The 24,359-nt window shown below is 39.6% G+C and overlaps 2 protein-coding genes across 15 annotated transcripts in view; one reads left to right on the top strand and one right to left on the bottom strand.

The window, feature by feature from the left end:
* DNAI4 (dynein axonemal intermediate chain 4) overlaps nucleotides 1–12,891 on the bottom strand; it is a 99,788-nt gene extending 86,897 nt beyond the window's left edge. The window contains 3 exon segments of the mRNA XM_002686332.7: nucleotides 1,246–1,429; nucleotides 12,627–12,743; nucleotides 12,745–12,891. Of these exon segments, the coding sequence (XP_002686378.3) occupies nucleotides 1,246–1,429; nucleotides 12,627–12,743; nucleotides 12,745–12,794 (351 nt within the window). The 5' untranslated portion in view covers nucleotides 12,795–12,891.
* Nucleotides 12,892–12,923: 32 nt separating this feature from the next.
* MIER1 (MIER1 transcriptional regulator) overlaps nucleotides 12,924–24,359 on the top strand; it is a 72,892-nt gene continuing 61,456 nt past the window's right edge. For 3 of the 14 annotated variants that reach the window (XM_059884765.1, XM_059884763.1, XM_059884766.1), the window contains exons 1-3: nucleotides 12,924–13,351; nucleotides 14,156–14,256; nucleotides 17,265–17,338. In XM_059884765.1, coding sequence (XP_059740748.1) covers nucleotides 12,997–13,351; nucleotides 14,156–14,256; nucleotides 17,265–17,338 — 530 coding nt within the window. In that variant the 5' untranslated portion in view covers nucleotides 12,924–12,996. 14 annotated transcript variants of the gene reach the window in all.

Genomic DNA, 24,359 nt, shown 5'->3' with positions numbered 1-24,359 from the left:
TACAGTCCATGGAGTCACAGAGTTGGACACGACTGAAGTGATTTAGCACAACACAGCATACCTCATTTTATTGCACTTCACTTTATTGCACTTCAATATTGCGGCTTTTGTAAAGTAAATTGAAGGCTTGTGACAACCTTGCATCCAGCAAGACTACTGATACCATTTTTCAAAAGCATCTGCTCATTTTGAGTCTCTGTGTCACATTTTGGTAATTCTCACAATATTTTAAATATTTTCATTATTATTGTATTTGTTATGGTAATCTGTGGCCAGTGCTCTTTGACGTTATTATGATTCATTGAAGGCTGAGAGGATGGTTGGCATCAGTTCAGTTCAGTTGCTTAGTTGTGTCCAACTCTTTTCAACCCCATGAACCGCAGCACACCAGGCCTCCTTTGTCCATCACCAACTCCCGGAGTCCACCCAAACCCATGTCCATTGAGCTGGTGATGCCATCCAACCTTCTCATCCTCTGTCGTCCCCTTCTTCTCCTGCTCTCAGTCTTTCCCAGCATCAGGGTCTTTTCAAATGAGTCAGCTCTTCGCATCATGTGGCCAAAGTATTGGAGTTTCAGCTTCAACATCAGTCCTTCCAATGAACACCCAGGACTGATCTCCTTTAGGATGGACTGATTGGATCTCCTTGCAGTCCAAGGGACTCTCAAGAGTCTTCTCCAACAAGCATTAAAGATTTTTTAAATTATCTATATTGGAATTTTTAGACATAATTCTATTGCACACTCTATTTAGACTACAGTATAACACAAACATAATTTTTATATGCACTGGGAAGCCAAAAGCTATACAAGACCCACTTTATTGTGACATTTGTATTATTCCAACTGAACCCATAATATCTCTGAGGTATGCCTGTACTGTATTAGAAGTTATTATTTCAAAGCAGCATACTTCCCTGGTGATCCAGTGGTTAAGACGCTGCCTTTCAATGCAGGGGGCACGGGCTCAGTCCCTGGTTGGGGAGCTAAGATCCCACATGCCCTGTGGTGCAGAGCAAATGGTGCTAGAAAACTTGAATACCTCTATGCAAAAACAGCAACAACAGCTGACCATACCTTGTACCATATACAAAGATTAAGTCAAAATGGATCACAGACCTAAGTGTAAAACCTAAAAAGAATTTTGGAAAAAAAAAAAAAAACAGCATACTTTCTACCTCTTACATTTGAATCAATTTATTACCAGCATCATTTTCAAACAAACTTGGAATTCTAAAGAATATTACCTGTGTGACTGTCTTTGCGGAGGAAATAGTCATTTTCTCCATTTGTTTTGCTTCAGGTAGAATCATCATGTTTTTTGACATAGCCATTCTGCTTTGGTTTGCACCAGCATATCCTCCTTTCATTAGCGCTCCTTTTCCTGGACCAACAAAGCTAATAGACTTCCTTGGCCCTAAGCCAACGTTTCTATGTCAGGAAAAGAAAATATAACACAGAAGATCCAGGATTGAAGAAATATTAGCCAACAGATAAAAAAAAAAAAAAAAGCAACTTTCACTTAGAAACATGGAAACAATCTGATCATATAAACAAGAAAAAAAATAGTAGCCACTTGAGACCTCATTATATGTAAGCATAGTTCTAGAATGTTTACAAGCACTGTGTCATTTTTTCCTCACAATAATTCTAAGAGGTTGCTATAACATTATTTTATTTAAACCATAAAGGCTTAGAGGGAAGCATTCCTACTAGAGTTGAAATTTGAAAACCAGTCAGATCAAAAGTCTACACTTATTTCTCTGGGTCTGCTTCCTTATCTGTAAGATGGGGGTAGTAATAGTATCTTATACATTACTGGCTTCCCAGGTGGCTCAGTGATAAAGAATTCACCTGCCAATGCAGGAGACATGGGTTCAATCCCTGGGTCAGAAAGATCCCCTGGAGGAGGAAATGGCAACCCACTCCAGTAGTCTTGCCAGGACAATCCCATGGACAGAGGAACCTGGTGGGCTACAGTCCAAGGGGTTGCAAAGAGTCAGACATGAGTGAGCAACTGAACACACACACATAGGTATTATGAGGATTAAATGTATTCATTTCTATATTATGGTTAGGAAATGCCTGACACATAGTAATCATAAATAGGTGTAGACTGCAGTTATGTAGGCAGACTGAAGCATGAGTAATAAAACCTGGGAAAGAATATCATGTTCCTGCCTGAACAATTACATAATAGATTTTAATAAGAAGAGAAAATATAATAAAAATATTTGCATCCAGGAGAAGTATGATTTCACTTTTGGATCAATTCTCAAAATTCCTTAAGACAAAAATCTAGTCATTCTTTCATTCTAGTACTCTAATTGTGCTGCAGACTTCTTTAAAATAAGAATGATTGCCCCTTAAATGATAAAAAGGCAGTGTGTTTCCAAAGAAAACATTTCAAACAATACTTTTACTTTCCAAATCATAACAAGATCAGACAAGAATACAATACTTGAAAATGACCACAATCTGCTTTTCACATTTTATTTTTCCTCATAGCATTTATTCCTACTGACACTTTGTATGTTGTCGTATACTCCTCTCCTAGAATGTAAGCGTCTTTGGAGCAAGAACTTCGTCTTGTTCATTGCTGTATCACTAGTACACAAGACAGTGCCTAGTATATTGTGGGCACTGTTGTTTAGTTGCTAAGTCTTGTTCGATTCTTTTGCATCCCCATGAACTGTAGCCTGTCAGGCTCCTCTGTCCATGGGATTTTTCCAGGCAAGAATACTAGAGTGGGTTGCCATTTCCTCCTCCAGGGAATCTTCCTGACCCAGGGATTAAACCCTCATCTCCTATGTCTTCTGCATTGGCAGACAGGTTCTCACCACTAGTACCACCTGGGAAGCCCTTAACTTGATGTGTGCGGCTTGCTCAGTCGCACATCAATTCCTCTGCCAGTGGCAAATCCCAGTGCTTTTCCATGTGGTCCCCTCCTCTTGGTATCGATAAGTGATAAACCATTTTTTTAATGGCAATGATATCCTGATCTGTTGTCCTTACTGAAATTTTCTATTAATACACTGCATTTAACTCAGCCTGTGTGGGTAAGTGAAGCTAGAGAAAAAACATCTAACCATGATGCCAGGTCTCATTTTAAATTACAGATTGTTAAAGTGGGTCCTTAATGTGACAGCAACCACACTGCATTACCTTGGTTAATTTTTACTACCCCTTCTAAAGTCATCATTTCACACTTCTTGAATATCAACATTTCCTCTCCTGTGTTTACCTTCTGCTAACTAAATGAGAAAGCTGAAGCAATCAGGTAACTTTCAAATACTCCCACTGTTACATCTGTGCACTTGCCTCTCTCTGTGTGTCTATATTCCCTATTTCTCCCATTACTCTGAATGAGTTATCCATGATTCTTGCTTAGGTCAATTCCTCTACATGTGTTCTAGATTCCATTCCTTTTTGCCTATTTACGGACATTGCTCTAGTCATTCTCTCATGCATCATAAGCTTCTCTCTACTGGATGACTTCCCTGGTGACTCAGAAGGTAAAGCGTCTGTCTACAATGCGAGAGACCTGGGTTCGATCCCTGGGTTGGGAAGATTCCCTGGAGAAGGAAATGGCAACCCACTCCAGTACTCTTGCCTTGAAAATCCCATGGACAGAGGAGCTTGGTGCAGGCTACTGTCCATGAGGTTGCAAAGAGTTGGGCACAACTGAGCGACTTCAAACCTAATTCTCTTGCAGTCCTCCCCGTTTTTGTCAAAGGTAATGTTTTCCTTCCAGTTGTTCAGGTGAAAAAAACTTCAAAATGTATCCTGAATCTAATCATTGGTCATCACTCTTTGTTGCCACTATCATGATCCAAACACTATCCTCTCTCTTGAATTACTACAGAAGCCTTCTAATTGATCTTCTCACTTAATCTAAATTCCCTTAAGTCTATTCTTCACATGGTAACCAGAGTGACCTTTAAAAACACAAGTTAGATCATATCACTACTGTTTCCCATCTCATTCAGAGTAAAAACCTAAAATCTTACTATAACCTAAAAAGTCCTACATGCATCTAGATTGAGCTCTGACCTCATGATCAATACTTTCTTCCTTGTTTACTCTGCTTCAGTCAGTGTCATCCTTGATATTTTTCACACATGCCAGGCCTTTGCAGTTGCTATTTCCTCTGCCTGAAATGTTCTTCCCACACATGTACATGTTTAGCATCCTTTCTGTCTCCAGGTCTTAAAGCCACATTCTTAATGTGGACTTCTTCAGCTCCCCTATCTAAAATGTCAAATACCCCTCAAATACGTCATATCCCCTTGCTTAATTTTTCTCCTTAGTACTTCTAACGTATTTTTACTTATCTAATTTATGAATTAGATGTTCCCCACCTAACCCTCCAGCCCTGAGAATCTAAGTTCCACAAGTTTAGGGACTTTGTGCTCTTTTGTTGCCTGCTGTATCCCTGCTGCTGCTGCTGCTGCTGCAAAGTCACTTCAGTTGTGTCCGACTCTGTAAGACCGCATAGACAGAAGCATACCAGGCTCCCCCGTCCCTGGGATTAGTGCCTACGATAGTACCCAATACACAGTAGCTGTATAATAAAAAAATTGCTGAATGAATTCCCAAATCATTATATCCAATTCAAAACATTCTCTCAATCTTCATATTCAAATGCTTACCAGTCTAATTGGATAGCTCCAGCTAAATGTCTTCTAGACATCTCAAGCTAAATAAATACATAATGAAATCATATCACATTTACTCATAAACCAGCCCTTCCTCTTTTATTCCCTACAGGGACCAAATAGAAACAAATAAGCAATGATGTTGCTTATACCAATTAGGTAGTTACTGTGATCTAATGAGAATCCTCAGTAAACTCTCCCAAATTTTCAGACTGTAAGTTTTATGGGAAGGAGCCATATTTTATGTCTACCACGAAAGCCCCAACTCTTAGTACTCTGCCTGATACAGTGGGAAATTTGACACAGAAAATACCAGTAAATTTAAAAAATTGAAATAAATACTTGTAGTCAACTATGTTAGAAATGTATGGTACATATCTATCCTAGCTGTGTTAGAAAACAGATACTTTTAATACAGGCAAATTAGTGGGCAATGAACAGGATGACATTCAGGAGATATTCACTTTGAAAGTTTTGTCTCAAAAATAGTCATGATACAAGAGGTATGTAGCTGTAGGTTCCTGAGTTTCTGAAGCAGAGACCTAATCTATTTTGTTCACCCCTATGTCTTCAGTGTCTACAGCAGTAACCGGAAAATATAACGCATTCTATATAATTGGTATCTATATAATGAACACCTGATGATCACTTCTATGAAAAAAGAGACTAATGACATTAAAGCACGCAACACATACATAAATCTCACAATGAAATAACTGCAGCAGGAAAGGAGGAGTGGCTTAAGAAAAAGTGTCTTTATTAGTCTCTTTTTATTTTAATGAGATGAAGGTAGAAATTTCAATCTAAACCAAATCAATTTCTTTCATTTATCCAACTGTTATTTATAAAATTACTGTGCATAAGGCTACATGCTGGCAGGGATACAATATGAATCAGATATGGGCCCTAAGGAGTTGACAGTCTTAATAAGAGAAAAAACATATATATGATTACAATGCAAGTACAAAATTGTATTTGCCTCAAAAGACTTACACTTAAGATATAACGAAAGTTGTGGTAAAGATTACTTTGGGTGAGAGGAGTAAGCAGAGAAATCATGAAAGTGGCATTTGAGTCAGGCCTGAATGCAGGTCAAATTCAAAAGAAGTGTGTGTGGTGTGTATGTATGTGTGTTTGTGTCTAATGCAGCTGCAGGTGAGGAGGGATGAGGGTATTGGAGCAGGACAGGAAATACACCCTGAGCAAAGCTCACTGTGAACAATAAAAGTAGAAAAGCAGGTGGTATATACAGAGAATCTTATATGATTTGGTTAGATGCATGAAGGAAAATAAGCTTTGAAGAAATAAAATGACCACGCTAAGTCTTTGAAATTTACTAAGCAAGCAAGAGAGTGCCTTTGAGAGAGAAGAGTAAGCTACTCAAAACTATATTTCAGAGAAATTCAGCTATATACAGAACACACTAGAAGCAAGAAGACCGTTAGTTACAATGCTATGGAAATAGGCAAGGTGAGAAGTAATCAAAGCTTAACCTAAGGTGGGGAAATGTAGAAATAAAACAAATCCTAGATAAAGCATGTTTTAAGCATATCTTTTTATTTTCTGTAATTTAATGTTTTGACATCTAGGAATTTGCTGCACCTGAAGGGACTGCCCCTCCCAGAGCTAATCAATTTTTATGCATAGTAAGGGACTTGCCTACAAGTACACCATTTATATTGGCTTCCCAGGTGAAGAACCTGGCTGCCAATGCAGGAGACATAAGAGACTCAGGTTCCATTCCTGAGTCCAAAAGATCCCCTGGAGGAGGGCATGGCAATGTACTCCAATATTCTTGCCTGGAGAATCCCATGGACAGAGGAGCCTGGCAGGCTAAAGTCCATAGGGTTGCACAGATGGACGTGACTGAAGCGACTTACCATGCACACATCATTTATATGCAAACCAATCAATCCAGAGTCCATACCCTCAACCTCCTCCTTTAGCAGGCTCTCAGAGACCTCACTCTCTGGGTCACTATCCACTTGCAGTAATCAGTGCAAAGACAGGAACCAGAAACCTAGGGATAGGCCCAATACCCAGAACCTTTAAAATTATTCAAACAAGCTATTCTTACATCTGCTTATTCTGGTTTGTCCATTCCTTGCCATGGAAACCACAATAAAGCTTCTTGCCCAGGTTTTCCTCTTGCTGGTTCTACATCCTGCCTGGCCCTGGTGCCTCTTCATGTACACCTCTATGTGGTTCAGCATGCCATGCCTCCTGGTTTTAGGGATCTATGAGTATTTAAAAACAAACTAACTTCGTCCTTTATGTTAGTTCTTTCTGTGTCTGTTTCTTAACCATACTCGATTAAAACAGCCCAAATACCCTTAAAACACAACAGACACAGAACTAATGCTTGCATGCATGCTAAGTCGCTTGCCATGTCCAACTCTTTGCAACCCTATGGACTGTAGGCCACCAGGCTCCTGTGTCCATGGGATTCTCCAGCCAAGAATACTAGAGTGTGTTGCCATGTACTCCTCCAGGGAATCTTCCTGACACAAGGATTGAACTTGTGTCTCTCATGTCTCCTGCACTGGCAGGCAGGTTCTTTACTGCTAGCGCCACCTGGGAAGCCCTACAGAATAGGACTTTGTAACTGATAATAACCATCCTGATTAACATTTAAACTTCAAAGTACTTCCACTTGTTTTTGTAATTCAATTTTTTTTACTTATTTCACCCTTTAAAAATAGGAGCACAATATTGCGATTCAGCATTTCTATACATTACAAATGATAACCACCCTAATTCAAATCTTATAATAACTTATTAGATATTTAATTGCCATGTTTTACATGTGAACAAACTTAGGTCAATTTAAATCCCCAAACTCATCCAATAACTCACAGACTATGTGTTCCTCAGCAAGTCTCTTAATCTGTTTCCTTCTTCGTACACAAATTAAAGTTAATAATAGTACTGGCCTCATAAAGTTAAGGTCATGATTAAATTAGCCTTTATTTCTAAAGCACAATAAAAAGTTAAATTGTAGACATGTTCAATTTTAGATATTATGAGTGCTAATCTGGTGGAGTTGTTTGGCAGCAGTTGAAAATCAAGAGGAAAGTGAATTTCAAGGAACAGAAGTGAGATACAGATTTGAGAAACTTTCATGGAGATGATAATAAATGAACTGAGTTCCAAAATAAAAACCTAGAGCCACAAAGAGAGGGTAATGGGCCAAGGAGAGAAACTGGAAGTAGAAAGTAAAACTAGAAAAAAGGCACCTAGCCCAGTAATAAGTGAACCAGTTCAGGGTTGGTTCAGGGTTAAAGAGGGGAAGATTGATATTGTTAAATGCTGTGAGGTAAAAAGAAAGCCCACTGAATTTGGTGACTTTTGAAACCTTTAGGTTACTCATTATTGACCTCTCAGTAATTTTCATACAGCAATGGAGACAATAGAATGCAAAGGTTAAAGAGTAAACACAGATACTTGTGGTTTATGGTCTGACATGTAAAGGCTGCAAAAGACATCGATCCAGTACTCACAAGAAGAAGGTTTAGCAAACTGAAAATCAGTGGGTCTTCTTAGACCCATCAGAGAATTGAGGTTACATGCAAACCCCTGTACTGAAAGAGATGTAGGAAAAACAGAATCACAACTTACTGAAACTGCCACTAGAGCTAACAAGTGGAAGGAAAACCTAACAGGCAATAGCCTAATTGCTGAAAAATGAGTGTAGACTAATTCAAAAGAGAAAAAAATTGCTGGGGGCCCAGCCTTAGAGAGGCCCCCACACTTATCAAGTTTTACCTTTAGGAGCTCCAGCAAGCTCCCAGGATGAAGGTCAGAGTAAAACTCCCTGAGTTTCAGCAGGGGGACAGGAAGTAACCATTCTGAAATATAAACAGAATGTTTAGTTATCCTTAACAGAGGCCTGCCCTCAAGGAAAACCATTTTACCAGAGCCTAAGCAACATGGGGAAAGGGAAATACCTTACTTGAAGTCCACCTAACCTTCTTGTTCCACCTAAAAAAAAAAAAATTCTGAGAATTACTTATGAAGGTCATGGCCCAGGGAAAAAGGCCCACTAAAAGATTAAGACCTAATCATAGGATTAAGGTACACTTCTCTCTGCCTTCCCATTCTCACCCAGCACATCTTACCACATCAACAGAGCTTCTGTATAATAACAGGGGATTACAATGGGAAGAACTGCAAGGCTCAGATTCTAAGCAGGAGTCTCTAGGGAAACCTAAAAACCAGAGGAGACAAAAAACCAGGACACTAGAGGAAAATGAAGTCTCGGAAACCTACAGCTACAGTAAACAGCCTGATTCCTAAGCAAATAAACACAAAACTTCACACTAAGTGCTTACTTATCTCAGTTTATATTACCTGATGCAACATATTTAGCTTTCAACAAAATACATGGCATAAAGCAGTCTGAAGAAACAAGCATTAGAGCCACAACAGATAATGGCAGAGATTTTGGAATTAAGACTGGGAATTTAAAATAATTATGATTAATATGCTAAAGATCCTAATGCAAAAAGTGAATAACAAACAAGAACAGATAAAAACTACTCTCCCCCTCTCCCACCCAAATCAAAAGGAGACGAATAAACTGGGCAAAGAAGTGAGATAAAAGCATTGAAGAAAGCACTAGTGCTTTGTTTTTTTCACCACAGTGGAAGACTGCCCTATACAGCCAATCCCCAAACTATGATTTTTCGACTTCACAATGTTTTGAATGTAATACAGTTCATTAGAAATCCTACTTTGAATTTCTTTTCCTGGGCCAACAATATAAAATCATACTCCCACAGCTCCCAATCGTGCAATCACAAGGGGAGGCAACAAATACAACCATTCTGTACCCACACAATCATTTAATTTTCAGTACAGTGGTCAATAAACTATATGAGATATTCAACACTTTATTATAAAATAACTTTGTGTTAGATGGTTTAGTCTAACTATGGGCTAATGTAAGTGTTCAGAGCATGTTTAAGGTAGGCTATGCTAAGTATGCTTCTCTGTTGGCTCTGATGGTAAACAATCTGCCTGCAATGTAGGAGACTGGGGTTTGATCCCTGGGTCAGGAAGATCCCCTGGAGAAGGGAATGGCTACTCACTCCAGTATTCTTGCCTGGAGAATTCCATGGACAGAGGAGCCTGGGGGGCTACAGCCTATAGGGTCACAAAGAGTCAGACGCGACTGAAGCAACTTAGCACATGTGCCCATGATGTTTGGTAGGCTCAGTGTATTAAGTCCATTTTCTACTTAATGATATTTTCAACTTATGATGGGTTTACTGGGACATAACCTCATGGTAAACTGAGGAAAATCTGTATTGTTAAGCCAATAGGAAAAGACCCAATATAGGAAAAACTGGAGTGGGAAAGTGAAAAATTGATAAATACATGTTTCATGAGATCCTTTCTGAGATCAGTATTAAATCCTAAACTGAGAAAGATGAGAAATAATATATGAGGTCAAACCAATGGTTGTAAACTTTATTATGTATGAAATTTTGTTTTTAATTAGATAATATGGCTACCTCAAAAAGTGAAGGTTATACTACTTCCTATCTCCCACCCTAGTTCATTTTAGTCACTCGGTTATGTCTGACTCTTTGTGACCCCATGGATTGCAGCACACCAGGCTTCCCTGTCCATCATCAATTTCCAGAGCTTGCTCAAACTCATGTTCATCGAGTCAAGTCAGTGTCCATCTCCCACCCTACTCTTTCCTTAATAGGTAATCTCCCATGAATGTGTCATTGTTTCAGAAATCCCCAAGGGAATTTTTCTAACACTCTCTCAGGTACTATGAGAGTTTTATGACTTTTTAAGAATTTACATGAAGTCAACTTAATTTTACTTTGAGATTTCCATACCAACAAGTAAAAAAACCAGACAAGAGGAGCAGTAACCAATGTTACTAAAGTATATATTACACTCATTTGTTTGCTGTCAGCAAATATTTATCATCTTCCGTCTAGGCAACAGCAGTGAACAAAACAAAAACCTCTGCCTTCATGGAGTACATCATAGCTTGGATGAAAACAGATTAACAAAAAAGTATATAATGTACCAAACAGAATAAACTTTTTGAAGAATAATAAAGTAAGTTGAGGAACTGGAAGTATTGGGAAGAGTTTATTATTTTATGTTGGGTAGTTAGAGAAGGACTCTTTGATAGCTGACAGCTGAAGAAAACAAATGAATTATGAAATGACTAAGGGTACAATATTCCAAAGAACAGTAAATGCTGTTGAAAGGCCTTGAAGTGGGAAAAGGTGCTTGATATTGTTGTGGAACAATACAGAGTATAACTAGCCAAGGGGAAGCATCCAAGGTGAGATCCTATGTGGCCTACAGAGGATGAGCTATTACTCTGAGTGAAATGGGAAGAATCAGAGACTTTTGAGAAGAGCCACAGTGATTACTACATTGAATGAAGGTGATGGTAAAGAGACCATTTAGTTTACTGCAATGTGACAGTTACTGACCCTGGAGTGGTGGTCTGGACTTATTTTGCATGCAGAGATGGTAGAATCTACTGGTAGACGGGGGTATTGAGATGTCAAAGGTAAACTAAAGTTTTTTTACTGAGTAACTGGAAGAATGGAAATTGTCATTTACTGAAATGGGAAACTGCAAATTTGATTAGAGGGGAAAATAAGTTCAGTTTTAAATATGAATTTTGAGATGCCAATTAACTTCTAAGTGCAGCTATCTGATTTTAAGCCTGTTTTCTTGGGAGAGGTATTGGCTGGAGAGATAAACTTGTAAACTGTGAGCAAATGGGTAATTTTTAAAGACAAAAAACAAGAGTGAAGAGAAAAGGTTGTAAGACTGACCGACCCCTCAACACTCCAATATTTAGATATGGGAGAGACTGAAGACCTAATAGCAAAATATTTTGAAAAGGAATAGGTATAAAGCAAGAGGAGAATTAGGAGAGAGTAGTGTCCCAGAAACCAAACGAAGTGATTCAAAACTCAGGAAGTGGTAAATTAGATCAAAGCTGCTGATGGGTGAGTTAAGAAACAGAAATGGCCATTACACTTGGCTGGACAGTTATTGCTGACCACACAAGCTGTTTTTAGTGGAGTGGAAGGATGGACAAACCCTGGTGGTTCAGATGGTAAAGAATCTGCCTGCAATGCAGACCTGGGTTTGATCCCTGGGTTGGGAAGATCCCCTAAAGAAGGGAATGGCTACCCACTCCAGTATTCTTGGCTGTAAAATTCCACTGTACAGAGGAGCCTGGTGGCTACAATCCATAGGATGGTGAAGAGTCGGACACGACTGAATAACTAACACTTTCACGTTTCAGAATGGACAAAAACCTGAGTACCATATCCGAGACAAAAAAGAAGATTCTCTCCCAACACCTTTGAAAGAAGTTCTGCTCAAGAAAGATTAGCTGAGCTGGAAGAGATAGCAGAGGGGAGATGCTGAGGGTTTGAGGAGAGAGAACAAAAGTGATCTGGAAGTGTGGGAGAATGAATCAATTAGGAAATTTTAGTGGAATAGACAGACTAAGCGACCATTTGAAGTTTTAAGTGAGACAACTGTAAAGCTGTGGGCTTCTGTCCAGCCCTTAATCCAACTGCTGCAGAACAGAAGGTTGTAAGCTGGAATGAGTTTTAAGGGAGGACGGTATGAGGAGAAGGCGTAAAAAAACCTCGACTACAGAGCATAGTAATGTTCAGTCTGATAGCTCACAGAAGCTGAGAGATTGAACATCTGGGTACAGCTCGAAGGTAACAAGTTGGAGAGAAATAAACCACCACACCAGGAGTGCCAGGAGGAACGGCGGTTCTAAACAAACGAGGTCTTTTCTCAAAAGAGGTTTGGAAAAGGCTGTACTGTGCCAAGGAAGGAGACACTGCCACCTCGGAGGTTACAAGGTTGCTGACTCCACACAGATGAAGCGATAAGTTCTAAAAGGGCTCCCTCCGGGACCCAAGGGGATGGACTAAAGTTTTAGCGTCCGAACTTACACCCCGACGTTCGGCTGCCTGCGGCCGTTTACTGGAGAGATGGGCATGGTGGCGACTGGCTGCGGAATGGTCAACCGCCCTTTTTCCTCGCTGCTTCTGAAGCCCCTGTACCCGAAAGCCGGCGTTAGCGGCTCTGGCTAAGGCACGGGAATGTTTGCCGGGCGTCATGGAGACGGTGGAGCCCTGGCTCAACAAGAGGCCGCGCGGTTGGCTGGCGGCTGGAGGCCGAGGAGGAGGGAGGAGGCGGAGGGGAGGGCAGAGGGTTGGTGGAGCAAGAGGAAGCTCCGGACGACGACTAGAAGAAGGAGGCGGGCGGCCCGGGCCTCAGGCCCCTCCCAGGCTCTGAGTCTCCCGGGCTGCAGGCGGATGGATGGGGCTTCTTCAGGCGGTGGCGGCAGCAGCGGAGGTGGCGGCGGCGGCAGCAGCAGCGGCTGTAAGTGCAGCCTCCATAAACCATCTCTCCTCTCCTAGTCCTGTTCGGGATAAGGGGCTACCGAGGTGTCCTCGGTCCCCTTTCTCTCCTTCCCCTCCCCCACCGCAGAGTACCGCCCGGAAGACCCTTCACTTCCGGGGAGGAGCTAAGAGAGCGCGCCCACCGGGCTGCCCCTCCTGGAGTGGCGCCGGCCACCCAAGGCGCATGCGCAGCTCCTCTCCACCGCCCACCCCCGCCCAACTGGGTCTTTTGCTTTGGCGTTGGCGGCGGCGCGCTGGGAATCCGCTGCGGAGTGAGTTCGCCTCGCCCTGTCCGCTTCCGCCCCTTCCTCCAGTCGGCCCAGGAACCCGGTCGGGGTGGGGCCAAGCTGACCGCCCCGCTGTGGCCCCGCCTCTTTCGCGCTGTATCTCCGGGTCCTGTCTCAGCCCAGGGAGACTCCTGCTCCCACTGCATCCCTGGTGGTGAGCAGGGTCCTCGGCAAACGGGTCCTGGGCAAAGCAGCCCTTTTCGGAAGGAGTAAGGGAGGGAGGAGAGGCCCGAAGAGGGCATTGTTGTGAGGGAAAGAGGTCCTAGCAGCCCGTGGGAGGATCCCTGGGGACAGATGCCCCCCCCCCCCGCCCCCACCTTTGAATGGCCTTGTTTTTTCAGCTTTTGGTGGAAAGATGTCTGGCATGGAGACCATCTCTAGTCCTCGATTGCTGTGTGACCTTGGGCGAGTCACTACTTCTCTCTGGGCCCCAGTTATCCCTAAAACTTCCTCCAACGCTAAAACTCTTTAATTTTGCAGAAAAGCTTATGCAGTTACAAGACTGGCCGATCTACTGAGGCCGCTTAGCCGAGGTGACCCGGACTTGAGTGAACCTTTCTTCAGTCATGGGTGGAATGAGGCGACCTATTTATTGAGTCACTTTTATTCCTTTATCATCAGTTGCAAATTGCATGACTCAAGGCTCATTAATGTTTTTCTGAAATTATCATGGGATTCCTGTCCTAATTCCTGGCTGTCTTTAAAAATTAGAGATGGGTTGAATACTGAGCTTGTAAGATCATTGTCTCCAGTCTCGTTACTACTGAGGCTCTCTTTCCTTTGATCCAGATGGTGTGGTGGCTCGATTCTCCCAGTGCCTGGCTGAGTTTCGGACGTGGTTAAGAACCAACTGGTTGAGGTTCAATGCAGACAAGACGGATGTGATGCTGGTAGGCAGGGGCGCACTTGGAGATTAAGGGAGGGAAAGTCCAAACTCCCTCAAGTATATAAATGTTATATTACTTTTCCAGTGTTTGAGAACGGTTGATGGGCCAATAATTTCCAGAGTTTGGATGAGATTTAAAAATCATGTCAACAATATTATCAAAATACCAATTTGTGATAATTTGATAAAATGGAGCAACTGGATAAAACTGTATGTAAAAATTACGAAAAGGAAAACCAGAACTGTTCTTTGCAGAACCAAAAGGCTATATATGTGTTTTGGGGTGGTGTTAATAAAAATCAAACCAAGAAAAAGATGATGCTAATTGTCGCATAGATGTGGGACTTCCAATGTGATGCATTACTGCTTTGTAATTTACATGCTGCCTGCTACAGTAAAGGTAAAACTATCTAAAATGTCATTTTTAAAAATAGGTGAAGTTTTTTGACTTTTAGGTATTCTCAATCGAATTAGTAGTTACCCATAAATTTTCACCTGCACATCATGTGAAGGCTGTCACTTTTAAATAAAAATTTAAGAAAATGGTCTTAAAAGGGACTCTGAAAATTGTTAGATACAGAATTTGGTTTTAGGGTTTTGAATGTACTGTGTTAATCTATTTCATTCAAACAGCCCCAGAGTCTAAATTGTTGCAAATTATTTTCTTGATGCATTTTGAGAGGTACTTTTTTGAATTGCATAACATATGTATATAATATTCCTTATATCTGAATCAGGTATTGGTCCTGAATAAAAGGATATATTTCTTAGGTACATGTAAATTGCCAGGTTTATTTATTGGTTAGTTTGGGGTACTGGTTGAAGAAAAATTGAGACTTTAAAATGCCTTAGTTGAAAGCAAAATAACTTTGAAGGGTTTGTGTGTGTGTGTGTGTGTGTGTGTGTGTGTATTGCAACCTCTATAAAATTGTTAAATAATTTTTTTAATGGAATATGCAGTAAATTGCTTAAAAATAGTTTCCCAATATAATTGCAGTTTTGAATAACTTAATGTGGTAAAAGTTAATGTAAGTTTGCCTGAACACAAGGAAGCCTTTAGGTGGTGGGGAATGGGAGCTAAAGAGGCATTTATTCAGGCTTTGTAGTGATTTTTTTTTGTTTTGGGACATTAGCCACAAATCTTACATATAATTAGAATTAACCACACCTTTTTACTTAACTGTGAACATTTTACTACACAATTCTAACAACTACCATTTTGGATATCACAATAATAAGGACTATAAATTGTAATAATTTTAAACAGCTCCTATGTAATGGTGAATTTTCTCATGGCTTCAACTTTGTAATGTCCCCTTTTCAGCTCCTCTAGTATCAGTAGTCTTTAAAGATTTATTTTTTGTTAACCCAAGTATAAATATTGAGTGTTTATATTTGGATACAAAGAAGACATCTGTTGAATTAATCCAAAGTGCTGAAGAACTCAGGGTAAGGGGTGACAATAACAAGGAGGTAGACTCTGGTTTGATAAAAAGAAGAATGTTCCAAACATTAGAGGTTTTTTTTGGAAAAGAACAGCCTTTTTATGAGACGGTGAGTACATTGGAGCTGTTTAAGCATAGGCAGGAAAGCCTGGTAGTGGGGAAACAGAATGAAGGATTCCTACCTAGACAGTTTAGAAATTGACTAAAGACCTCTAAGGTCACATCCAGCATTAAGATTCTGTGACTAATGAATAGTTAATTTATACATATTTGATACTGAAGAGGTATACAAGAGTTTTGAGAAAGACTTTGCCTTCTTTAAGACCCAGGTTCGATCCCTGGGTTGGGAAGATCCCCTGGAGAAGGAAATGGCAACCCACTCCAGTATTCTTGCCTGGAGAATCCCATGGACAGAGGAGCCTGGCAGGCTACAGTCCATGGGTCACAAAGAGTTGGGCACGACTGAACGACTAACACGTGACATGATGACATGACAAGATGGCTCCTAATTTTTTTTTTTTAAATAAGCATTTTATTTTATTTTTTGGCCACGTGGTACTGCATGCACGTCCTTAGTTACCCAACCAGGGATTGAACCCATGCCCTTGGCATTGGGAGCATGGAGTCTTAACCACTGGACCGCTAGCTAGGGAAGTCCCTCCTAAAAATTTTAAAGATAAATATATCACTAGAATAAGATGGAAGGTGGGTAAAACTATACTGAATTCAATATGTGAACACTGACTTACAACATTGGAGCTGTTTCTCTTTTCCTTTAGAATGTCTGAATCAAAAAAAAAAAAATCACTTAACCCACATTTACAAAAAAACAATGTAGAGTGAATTTTTTTTCCTTAAACAATAATGCCACTTAAAAATAGTAAAATTGATGGACAGTATTAATAAACTTGAAGTTTTTTATCAGTAAAATGGATACCCATTCAAGTATGTCCTAGACCCTGATATTCCTGACAATTTCAGTAGCTTAAAGGACTGTGAACCCCAGCTCTTTATCACAATCAGGATTCTTGTTGATAACTGAAGAATCAGAGATTCTTCAAGCAAATTATTCCTATGCCTTGCATTTTGACAATACTGTTTAATCTTCCTTTTGATAACCAGCTAAATTTCATACATTAGCTTTCCCATTTAAATGGATAATTCTCCTTTAATCCAGTTGTTTTATAAAGCCTGAGTTTCTACCTCTAGGCCCCTTATTCTTATCTTTACCCACCTCAGTTCTATGCACATCTATTGTTCTTTGCCTTCACAGCCGTTTCCATCAAGCATCTCAAAGTGAAAAGTGTTGGACTAGAAACTGACTTAAAAAGTCATTTCTGTTTCAAATCAGAAGGACTAAGGTAATTCAACAGGGTAACTCTTAGAAACTATATACCTATGCTAAAATATTTATTCCCCCAAGGAATCCTGAAAAACACTTTTATATAAGTATTCTAAAAAATAAAGTGAAAATTCTGTACAGTACAGTTAATGGTAAAAATTGTTTGTAGATTTGGGAACCTTAAAGTTTTCCTTTCTCTTCTTTCCTTTGCTTTTCTTTCAGTAGAAAATGTGCATCAGATGTTTATGTTTAATTGGTTTACAGACTGTCTGTGGACTCTTTTCCTGTCATATTACCAGGTAATGTCCTTTCACTTAGCAGCTACTTCATATACCTATAAATGCACAAAATATTCATGCACAAATTATTACTGGACATAATTTCAAGTTAAATGTTGAATCTTTGGAAACTACTTAATAGAATCTAGAATTTTAAGGGAATACAAATAATCTAAAACAGTCTTCCCCATATTTCATTGTAAGTTAAGTATTGGTTTAAAGAAAAATTGTATACGTGCACATTTATGTAATATATAGTGCTGGCAAAGCATTATTTGGAGGGAACAAATAAGTTTCATATTTAATTAGTTGATTTTGGAAGTCATTTTTGAAGTTGCATTAAGAAGAACCCTTGAACATTTGGGGGAAAACGGTCTTTATGAAATAAGACTATCTAACTTCTGGTTTGGTAAAATGTGTTAGTACACGTTTTAATATCATGTTTGCATTACCCAGTATCTGCCATAGTAATGTAAGTGAAACACGTTTGTTATTTTGCAATCATTGGCTCTGGCAATCATCAGAATTGGCACCAAAGCCAGTTGGCAGTTCTCGGCCAATACAATAAACTTTTAAATTGCAGGCATTTCAGGCACTGCACATAAGCAAATTCTCCACCTATACAGTCGAGTTGGAGATTATATCTATTAAAGAGCAGCTTTTCAGTATTTCACATTTAGAAAAATTCTCTAGTGCAGAACCATTGCATAATTACGTTACTACTGGCATTGCATAAAGTGTGTGAGGAAAAGCAAATGATACATGAGGATGGCAGTCTACCCAGTACAGTCCCTTTTCTTAATCCCTGCTGTGACCTGTAAAATTCTGTTATATGGGATTTTACCATTTCTGTCGGGAAAGATCCAAAAGAAGTACCCGTCAAGGGATAACCGCTTTCAAAGCGCACTGCTTGACGTTGTTGCAATCAGAGCAACATCCGTTTTTCCAACAAATGGGACTTCAAAAAAGGCCTACACGTTAAATATATCGTATCTTTTCCCCAACGATATGAATGCTGGACGTGTCTCCTTTGGCTAGTTTCCTTCACCTCTAGTCCCTAGAGCCCGCTCCCGGGCTGGGGTCGCTGATCCGCTGGGCTGAGATACCCACCTCCCGCTCTACACCCACCTTGGCTCCGCCTCCTCCGCGCTCCTCTGGGGGAGGGCTGCCTCGGGGCCGCGCGCGCGCGCGCGTTCTGGCCTTTTCCCTCCAGTCCCGCTGAGCCCCGGCGCCGCGAGGGGGCGGAGTGGGGTGTGGTGGGCGCGCTCGGGCGTCTCCTGCGCGTTCCCGCCGAGGCAGCGGCGGCGGGAGCGGCAGAGGCGGCGGAGGCTGGAGTCCCGTTGCCGAGTCTCACATCCGGGTTCTGGCCGTGACCCAGCTGCGGCCGCCGCGGAGATGTGACCCGTCAGTACGGCAAATATGGCGGAGGTAAGGGAGTGAGCTCCCCCTCCCCGTCCCGGAGCCGGGCGCCCCCAGGTCCGGGCCGGGGAGGAGTGGAGTGGGCCTGGCTAGGGAGGCCGAGCCCTGCTGGCGCCACTGCCCACCTGTTGTCCAGAACAGGCCGCGCTCTGGGCGGGAGCTTTTCGTGGAACTTAGTTGGGATGGGTCTGTGGGTAGGAGAAAGCGGAGGCGTAGTTCGACTTCGGGGGCACTTTAAAGGGTCGAGGGCGGCGTACCCGTGCGTACGGAAAGGGGCGAGGTGGGGTGGGGGGCGCCCGCGGAGTAGGGGCGCCTGTGGCGCAACTTCGCCGGCCGGTGCTAGGGGCCGAGAGAGGAGCTGCTGCTTCCTCTTGAGAAGTTTCTTCCCTCTGTAACCGAGATGCTGTTGCGCCCTACCGCGTCACCCCCATCGGTTTGCTACTGACATTCCGCCTGTGTTGGGGAAAACGTAAGGAAAACGGCCTCTGATTAACTCAGTAATTTTCTTGATGGTGACCAGATGAGCGTGGAGAAATGAACTTGGTCTTTTCGCAATCCATCACTCTAGGTTAGGGCAGCCTCACCATTTCTTCAAACATTCCCCCTTCGCCTCCCCGTAGAACCTCTTTTTCTCTATATTTCAGAAGAGTTGCTTTCTCCCTTTCTTAATCACTTTCCGGGCGTTTTACGCCTTTGCGAATCGAGGCTTTCTATTCCTGTCTTTCTCTTTCAGTTTTTTCCCCGCTTAGGGAAGATTTCCTCCCCTCCCCCTCCTCCCCTCTACCCCCCTTCCCCTCCTCCCCCTACTCCCCTCCTCCCCCCTACCCCCCCCAACCCCCGCCCCAGTTTGCTCTTTTTCTAGTAAACGAGTTCCCAAAGCCCCCTTTCTTCACTGGCGATTGTTTAAATTTTGGGGCCTTAAATCCAAAGGGCCCTTAAATCATCATGTTGGGGCAGACAACCTCTGTTGATTAATCTGAATTTAGTATATACTACTGGAGATTAAAATTTTTGCCTCTGATGTAAACCTATAAACATTTGACTTTTTAAAAATACATTTTTTCTCCCTTACCATCAGAAGAATTTCGATATCCTTCACTCGCTGGAGTTGAAGAGGTATATTTGGACTTATGTGTCTTTCTTGAGTAGAGCCACTTTAAATGTTGGCAAAGACATTTTTTTCTTTTGAGAATTATCATTTTCATTGTCTCAGGGGTACCTAAAAACAGATTTAGGAAGTAGGTAATTATATTTACCGTCCACCCCCTATTTTTGTCTTCATTATTTGCTAAATGAAGCCAATGGTGAGTACACGTTCATCAATACCATAATACTTCCTTTTAAAATTTTGGAATTCAGAAAAATACGTTTCGGAGAAGAATGTTAATTTGGAGACCTGTTCAAGTACCTGTTGAGTGGAGGGACCCAAAGCTTAAGAGTTTTCTGGAGTGGCTCTTAGGGTGCTCCTTCCCCTTGGTGTATGGAAACTGACTTTATGTTCTGGAGTATTTGCTATTTAAAAGGAATAGCAGGGTTGATTGCTGCCAGTATTTTTAAAATTTTAATATTCTGACAAAAATAAATTTAAATCTTAAGATTTACTTCCGTTTATTTTGCTCTTTGTGATTAAAGAATTGTATTCCAAGGAATATAAATTGGAGAAAACATAGTACTTTGTATTTCACTTAATGTGACTGGATTTATTCCACTGGACTGAAAGATATTTAGTCCTGATGAGGTTCTTAAGGGCTTGTTTCCTTCGTGTGTAAAAGGGGAAGGGATTCTGGGTACCTGGCTTTACATATATTTTGTCAAATAGTCTTCAGTGAATGCCCATTAGGTAAGCAGCGCTGTGCTGTAATAGGTGATGGGGTTTCTTGCCTCGTGGTGCTGCTCAGGATGGTTTGAATTTTAAGTTTTGTAGTCACATTTTTAAAGCAGGATATTACTGAAGGAAAATACCTTAGTGTATAAAAATACAGTGAAAAATGTGCTTTTTTTTTTTTTTTTAAACCTTAGAAATTTTAACTACTACCACACTGAAAACAATATGTAAATCATTTTAACATTTTATTTCTTTTAGAATTAAAGATGATTGTATTCATTAGTGATTGAGTCACTGATCGTTTCTTAATAATTGCAAGTGGATATTTTAGTTTCCTTAAAAATCCTATCACTTGGAGAATGGAACTTTCATGTTTTGTAGGAACACACGGATAGTTCAATTTCAAGAAAATTTAAAAAACCCTGAAATTTGTTTCCAATGCATTTTAGTGACCTAGTTATCTTTTAAAAATTAATCTTTCGTGTTCTTCAATTACTTGTAGATGGTTTTATTTATAATAGAATTTTGCGGAAGAGTGGAGGAAACTTCATCTCTGTCCTACAGAAAATCTAGAACCAGTGGAGTAGTGAAAAGTAAAATGAATTTGTAGTTTTCCTATCTCAATATTTTAGTAATTAGAATGATTTTAGAGACTAGTCATTTTAAAAATTAGACGAAGGAGAAATGCTTGATTTATAGAGTGCTTCTACTTTTATTTGAACTCCGAAGAGATTTTTTTTTTTAATGCTGCCAATATAAAGCATGTGATAAAATAATTCAAATGCCGTGCTCTTTGCACTATGGGTTAAGTAGACCTGAAGACTGATGCTAACTGGTGAAATAACAGTACGTGCAAAGTGACAATATGTGTTCATTTGATAAATCTAAAGGGAAAATAGGTCACTGAAGAAACATGTCTCTAGAGAAAAATGTAGGTATTATGCTTCTGGGCTTTTTTGTTGTTTCCCGCATAGAGTGACCCTGATCTTGTTTTTCCAAAAAAATATTTGATTCTTAAATACTGTTTGCTTTAGATGTGTACAGAATACTAAATTTTCATACATGATCTGATTATCTTATTCCATAATAAGTATGTCATGCTTATTAAAATTGTAGTAACATTTAAAACATATATAACGTATATGGAAGTAATGACATATGCTCCATTTCTTAATACTTTCTGGTAATATTTCTCCTTGCTTATTATCCCCTAAAATTATTAATCAACCTTCGAAAAGGAGGCTCTCCTAGTCACACTTAAAGGAAATTACAGAGTAGTGGCAGTTGTACAAAGGCAGTGAGAAAGAAAGAATAAGAGGAAAAAATAGTCAGTCCTTTGGGTTTTATAAGGAATGTGGTATACAGACTTTTGGGAATGAACAATTTGTCTTTTATTTCAGAGTTTGTAAACACATAAGCTACTTCTCTTTCAAGGGAAAAAAGATCATAGCATATAGTTTAAGACCTGTCTTTTCACCTAGGCCATATTGTTGTCTCATAAAAAGAAGAAAATTTAATGGATTTGCTATTTTGTGTTAGTTTTAAGTACTTTAGTATTGCCAAAAATAATACATAGTATTCAGTCACTGTCACATCTATCCCTTTCTGTTAAAAACAGACTCCTTGTGTAACATTTTTCAAGGGTTATTTGGATTTTGTTTCTTAAGGAAATAGGATCATCTTGAATGCTATTCTTGATAGTGTTAATTTCTACTCTAAACAAAACTTGTTTCACTGCAATGAATTCAGACCTAAAATAATTATGCCAGTAATGAAAAAAAAATTTTTTTTTAGTGTTTATACTTACAGAGCTATTAAGGATTTATCCAGAGTGCTTAACACCCATGATGAAAGTTTAAAAAGCTTAATTCAGAAGAAATAATAGTCAAAGTGCTTGATAAGGTAGGAAAGATTAGTTGGGAAATAATAAAAGTGAATTTCTTTTAGAGAATTCTGGAGACTAATAATTTTCCCAAATAATTAAAAAATGCAGTATTGCCATTGAAACTTCAGCATGTCATTATGAAAAGTAACCAGCTATACAGAAATTTCTTGCATGAATTTCAGATGGAGTCACTGTATATTTCTAAAGATTTCCAAACGGTTTCAAAATTCATTGGAGTGATTAAGTTCACATACCAGTTGTTACTGGGGACCACTCTGTTTGACTTAGGCTGTGGCTTAGGATGTTATGTTTATGTTGTATGAAATTCATAAAGTAGCAACCTCCAAAAGCTTTTGGCAAATTAGATTTTTTCCCCCAGTAGCCCTAGATTTTAAAAATAATACATTTAGAATAGTCTTAAACATATCCCATACATGAAGCTAAGTACTCCTTAGTAGTGTTACGTTTTTTGAGCAGTTCATAAAAAAGTAAGGAACTTAGATCTCAAAGGAAATTGAAGTAAACCTGAAGAGATCTAAGTCTTTTCATTCTAAAGGAAAATGAAACTGAGAGTTTATGTAGTTTGTCCTGGGTTGTGCTGTTTGTGTAGTACAGTCAAGACTGGAACATAGAAGACTTCTGAATTGCTAGTGCTTAGTAATAGCAGTTCATCCTCTATAAATTATTACTGTTGTTGTAAATTTTCTAATTTTAATTCCAAAACTTTCTTAACCAACAGTTAAGTGATTTAATTTTGTGTGAAGGAAGAGGGATGGTGGGCCCTTGGCACAGTCTCCCTGCCCTCTCTCCACCCTGTAATAGGGCCCCTAAACTCCTGTCTTCATCCCTATCATTGTGAGAATCTAGTATCTGCATTACTAAGTAAATGATATTAATACTTAAATAGTGGTGGAATTGGTTTGTGAGAAAAAATAAGACAGTTATACTCACTGAAAATGTGTTTTTGATTGTCTAGGATAAAAGAATCTAATTACTTCGTGTTTTTACTACCTTATTTATGTTTTAGTAATAGTGATATTCTAGTTTATCTTTTGTTTCTTTGGTATATGGGATATTTCTTATCATGGTCTAAAAATATACAGAAGAGAAACATTTAAACAAATTTGAGGCACTGAATAGTTGTTACAACTATTAGCAGCTTGATCAACTAAATCAAGTATATGAGTGTAGATATAAAAGTTGCCATAAAAGTTAACAGTTCCTTCTGATTCTTTGATTTAGCCGATTCATACCCTGTCTGCTGTTTTCCATCTCAGATAAAACAATTATGTATGTACCTAAAAGAAAACTAGGTTATTTTTCAAAATTATATAAACTTGTTTTTAAAAAATTATGGCAAATACTAAGTTTTCTTGAAAATCTAAAAGAGAAGAAAATGAAAATGGCTCATAGTTCCACTGTATAATCTCCACGGACTTTCTGTTTAAAAAACAAAGAATAATGCTTGCAAGCGGTTAAAAAATTCCAGCAGTACTGAAAGGCATAAAATGAAAAACCTTCTTTCCCCATCCCATGTTCTAGAGGTAACTTGTTAACAGATTTTTGTGTGTCCTTTAGGGGAAAAATTTTTTATGTACCAGCCCAATTTTCCCCTTCCTCTACACTTTTCTTTTACTCCTAATATAGCTATCTGTTTATAGACACATACACATGCACATGTATTTAGCATTTTTTCCCTCAGAAGCAGAACTGTCTCATTCTTTTTAGTGAATTAGTAATTTCCTTTGCTTGGAAAAACTATGTTTCATTTCTAACTAGTTAAATAATGGACTTAAATTTTTTCCCCTTTTTCTATAGACAACTCTGTAGTAATAACTGAGATACACGTATCTTTATGTGCTTTTTTTAGTTATATCAGTAGGGTAAGTTCATGTTAGCGAGATGATCTGCAG

This window comes from Bos taurus, chromosome 3 (genome assembly GCF_002263795.3).
Source record: "Bos taurus isolate L1 Dominette 01449 registration number 42190680 breed Hereford chromosome 3, ARS-UCD2.0, whole genome shotgun sequence".
NCBI lineage: Eukaryota > Metazoa > Chordata > Mammalia > Artiodactyla > Bovidae > Bos > Bos taurus.
This window is presented reverse-complemented; position numbering and strand designations above follow the sequence as displayed.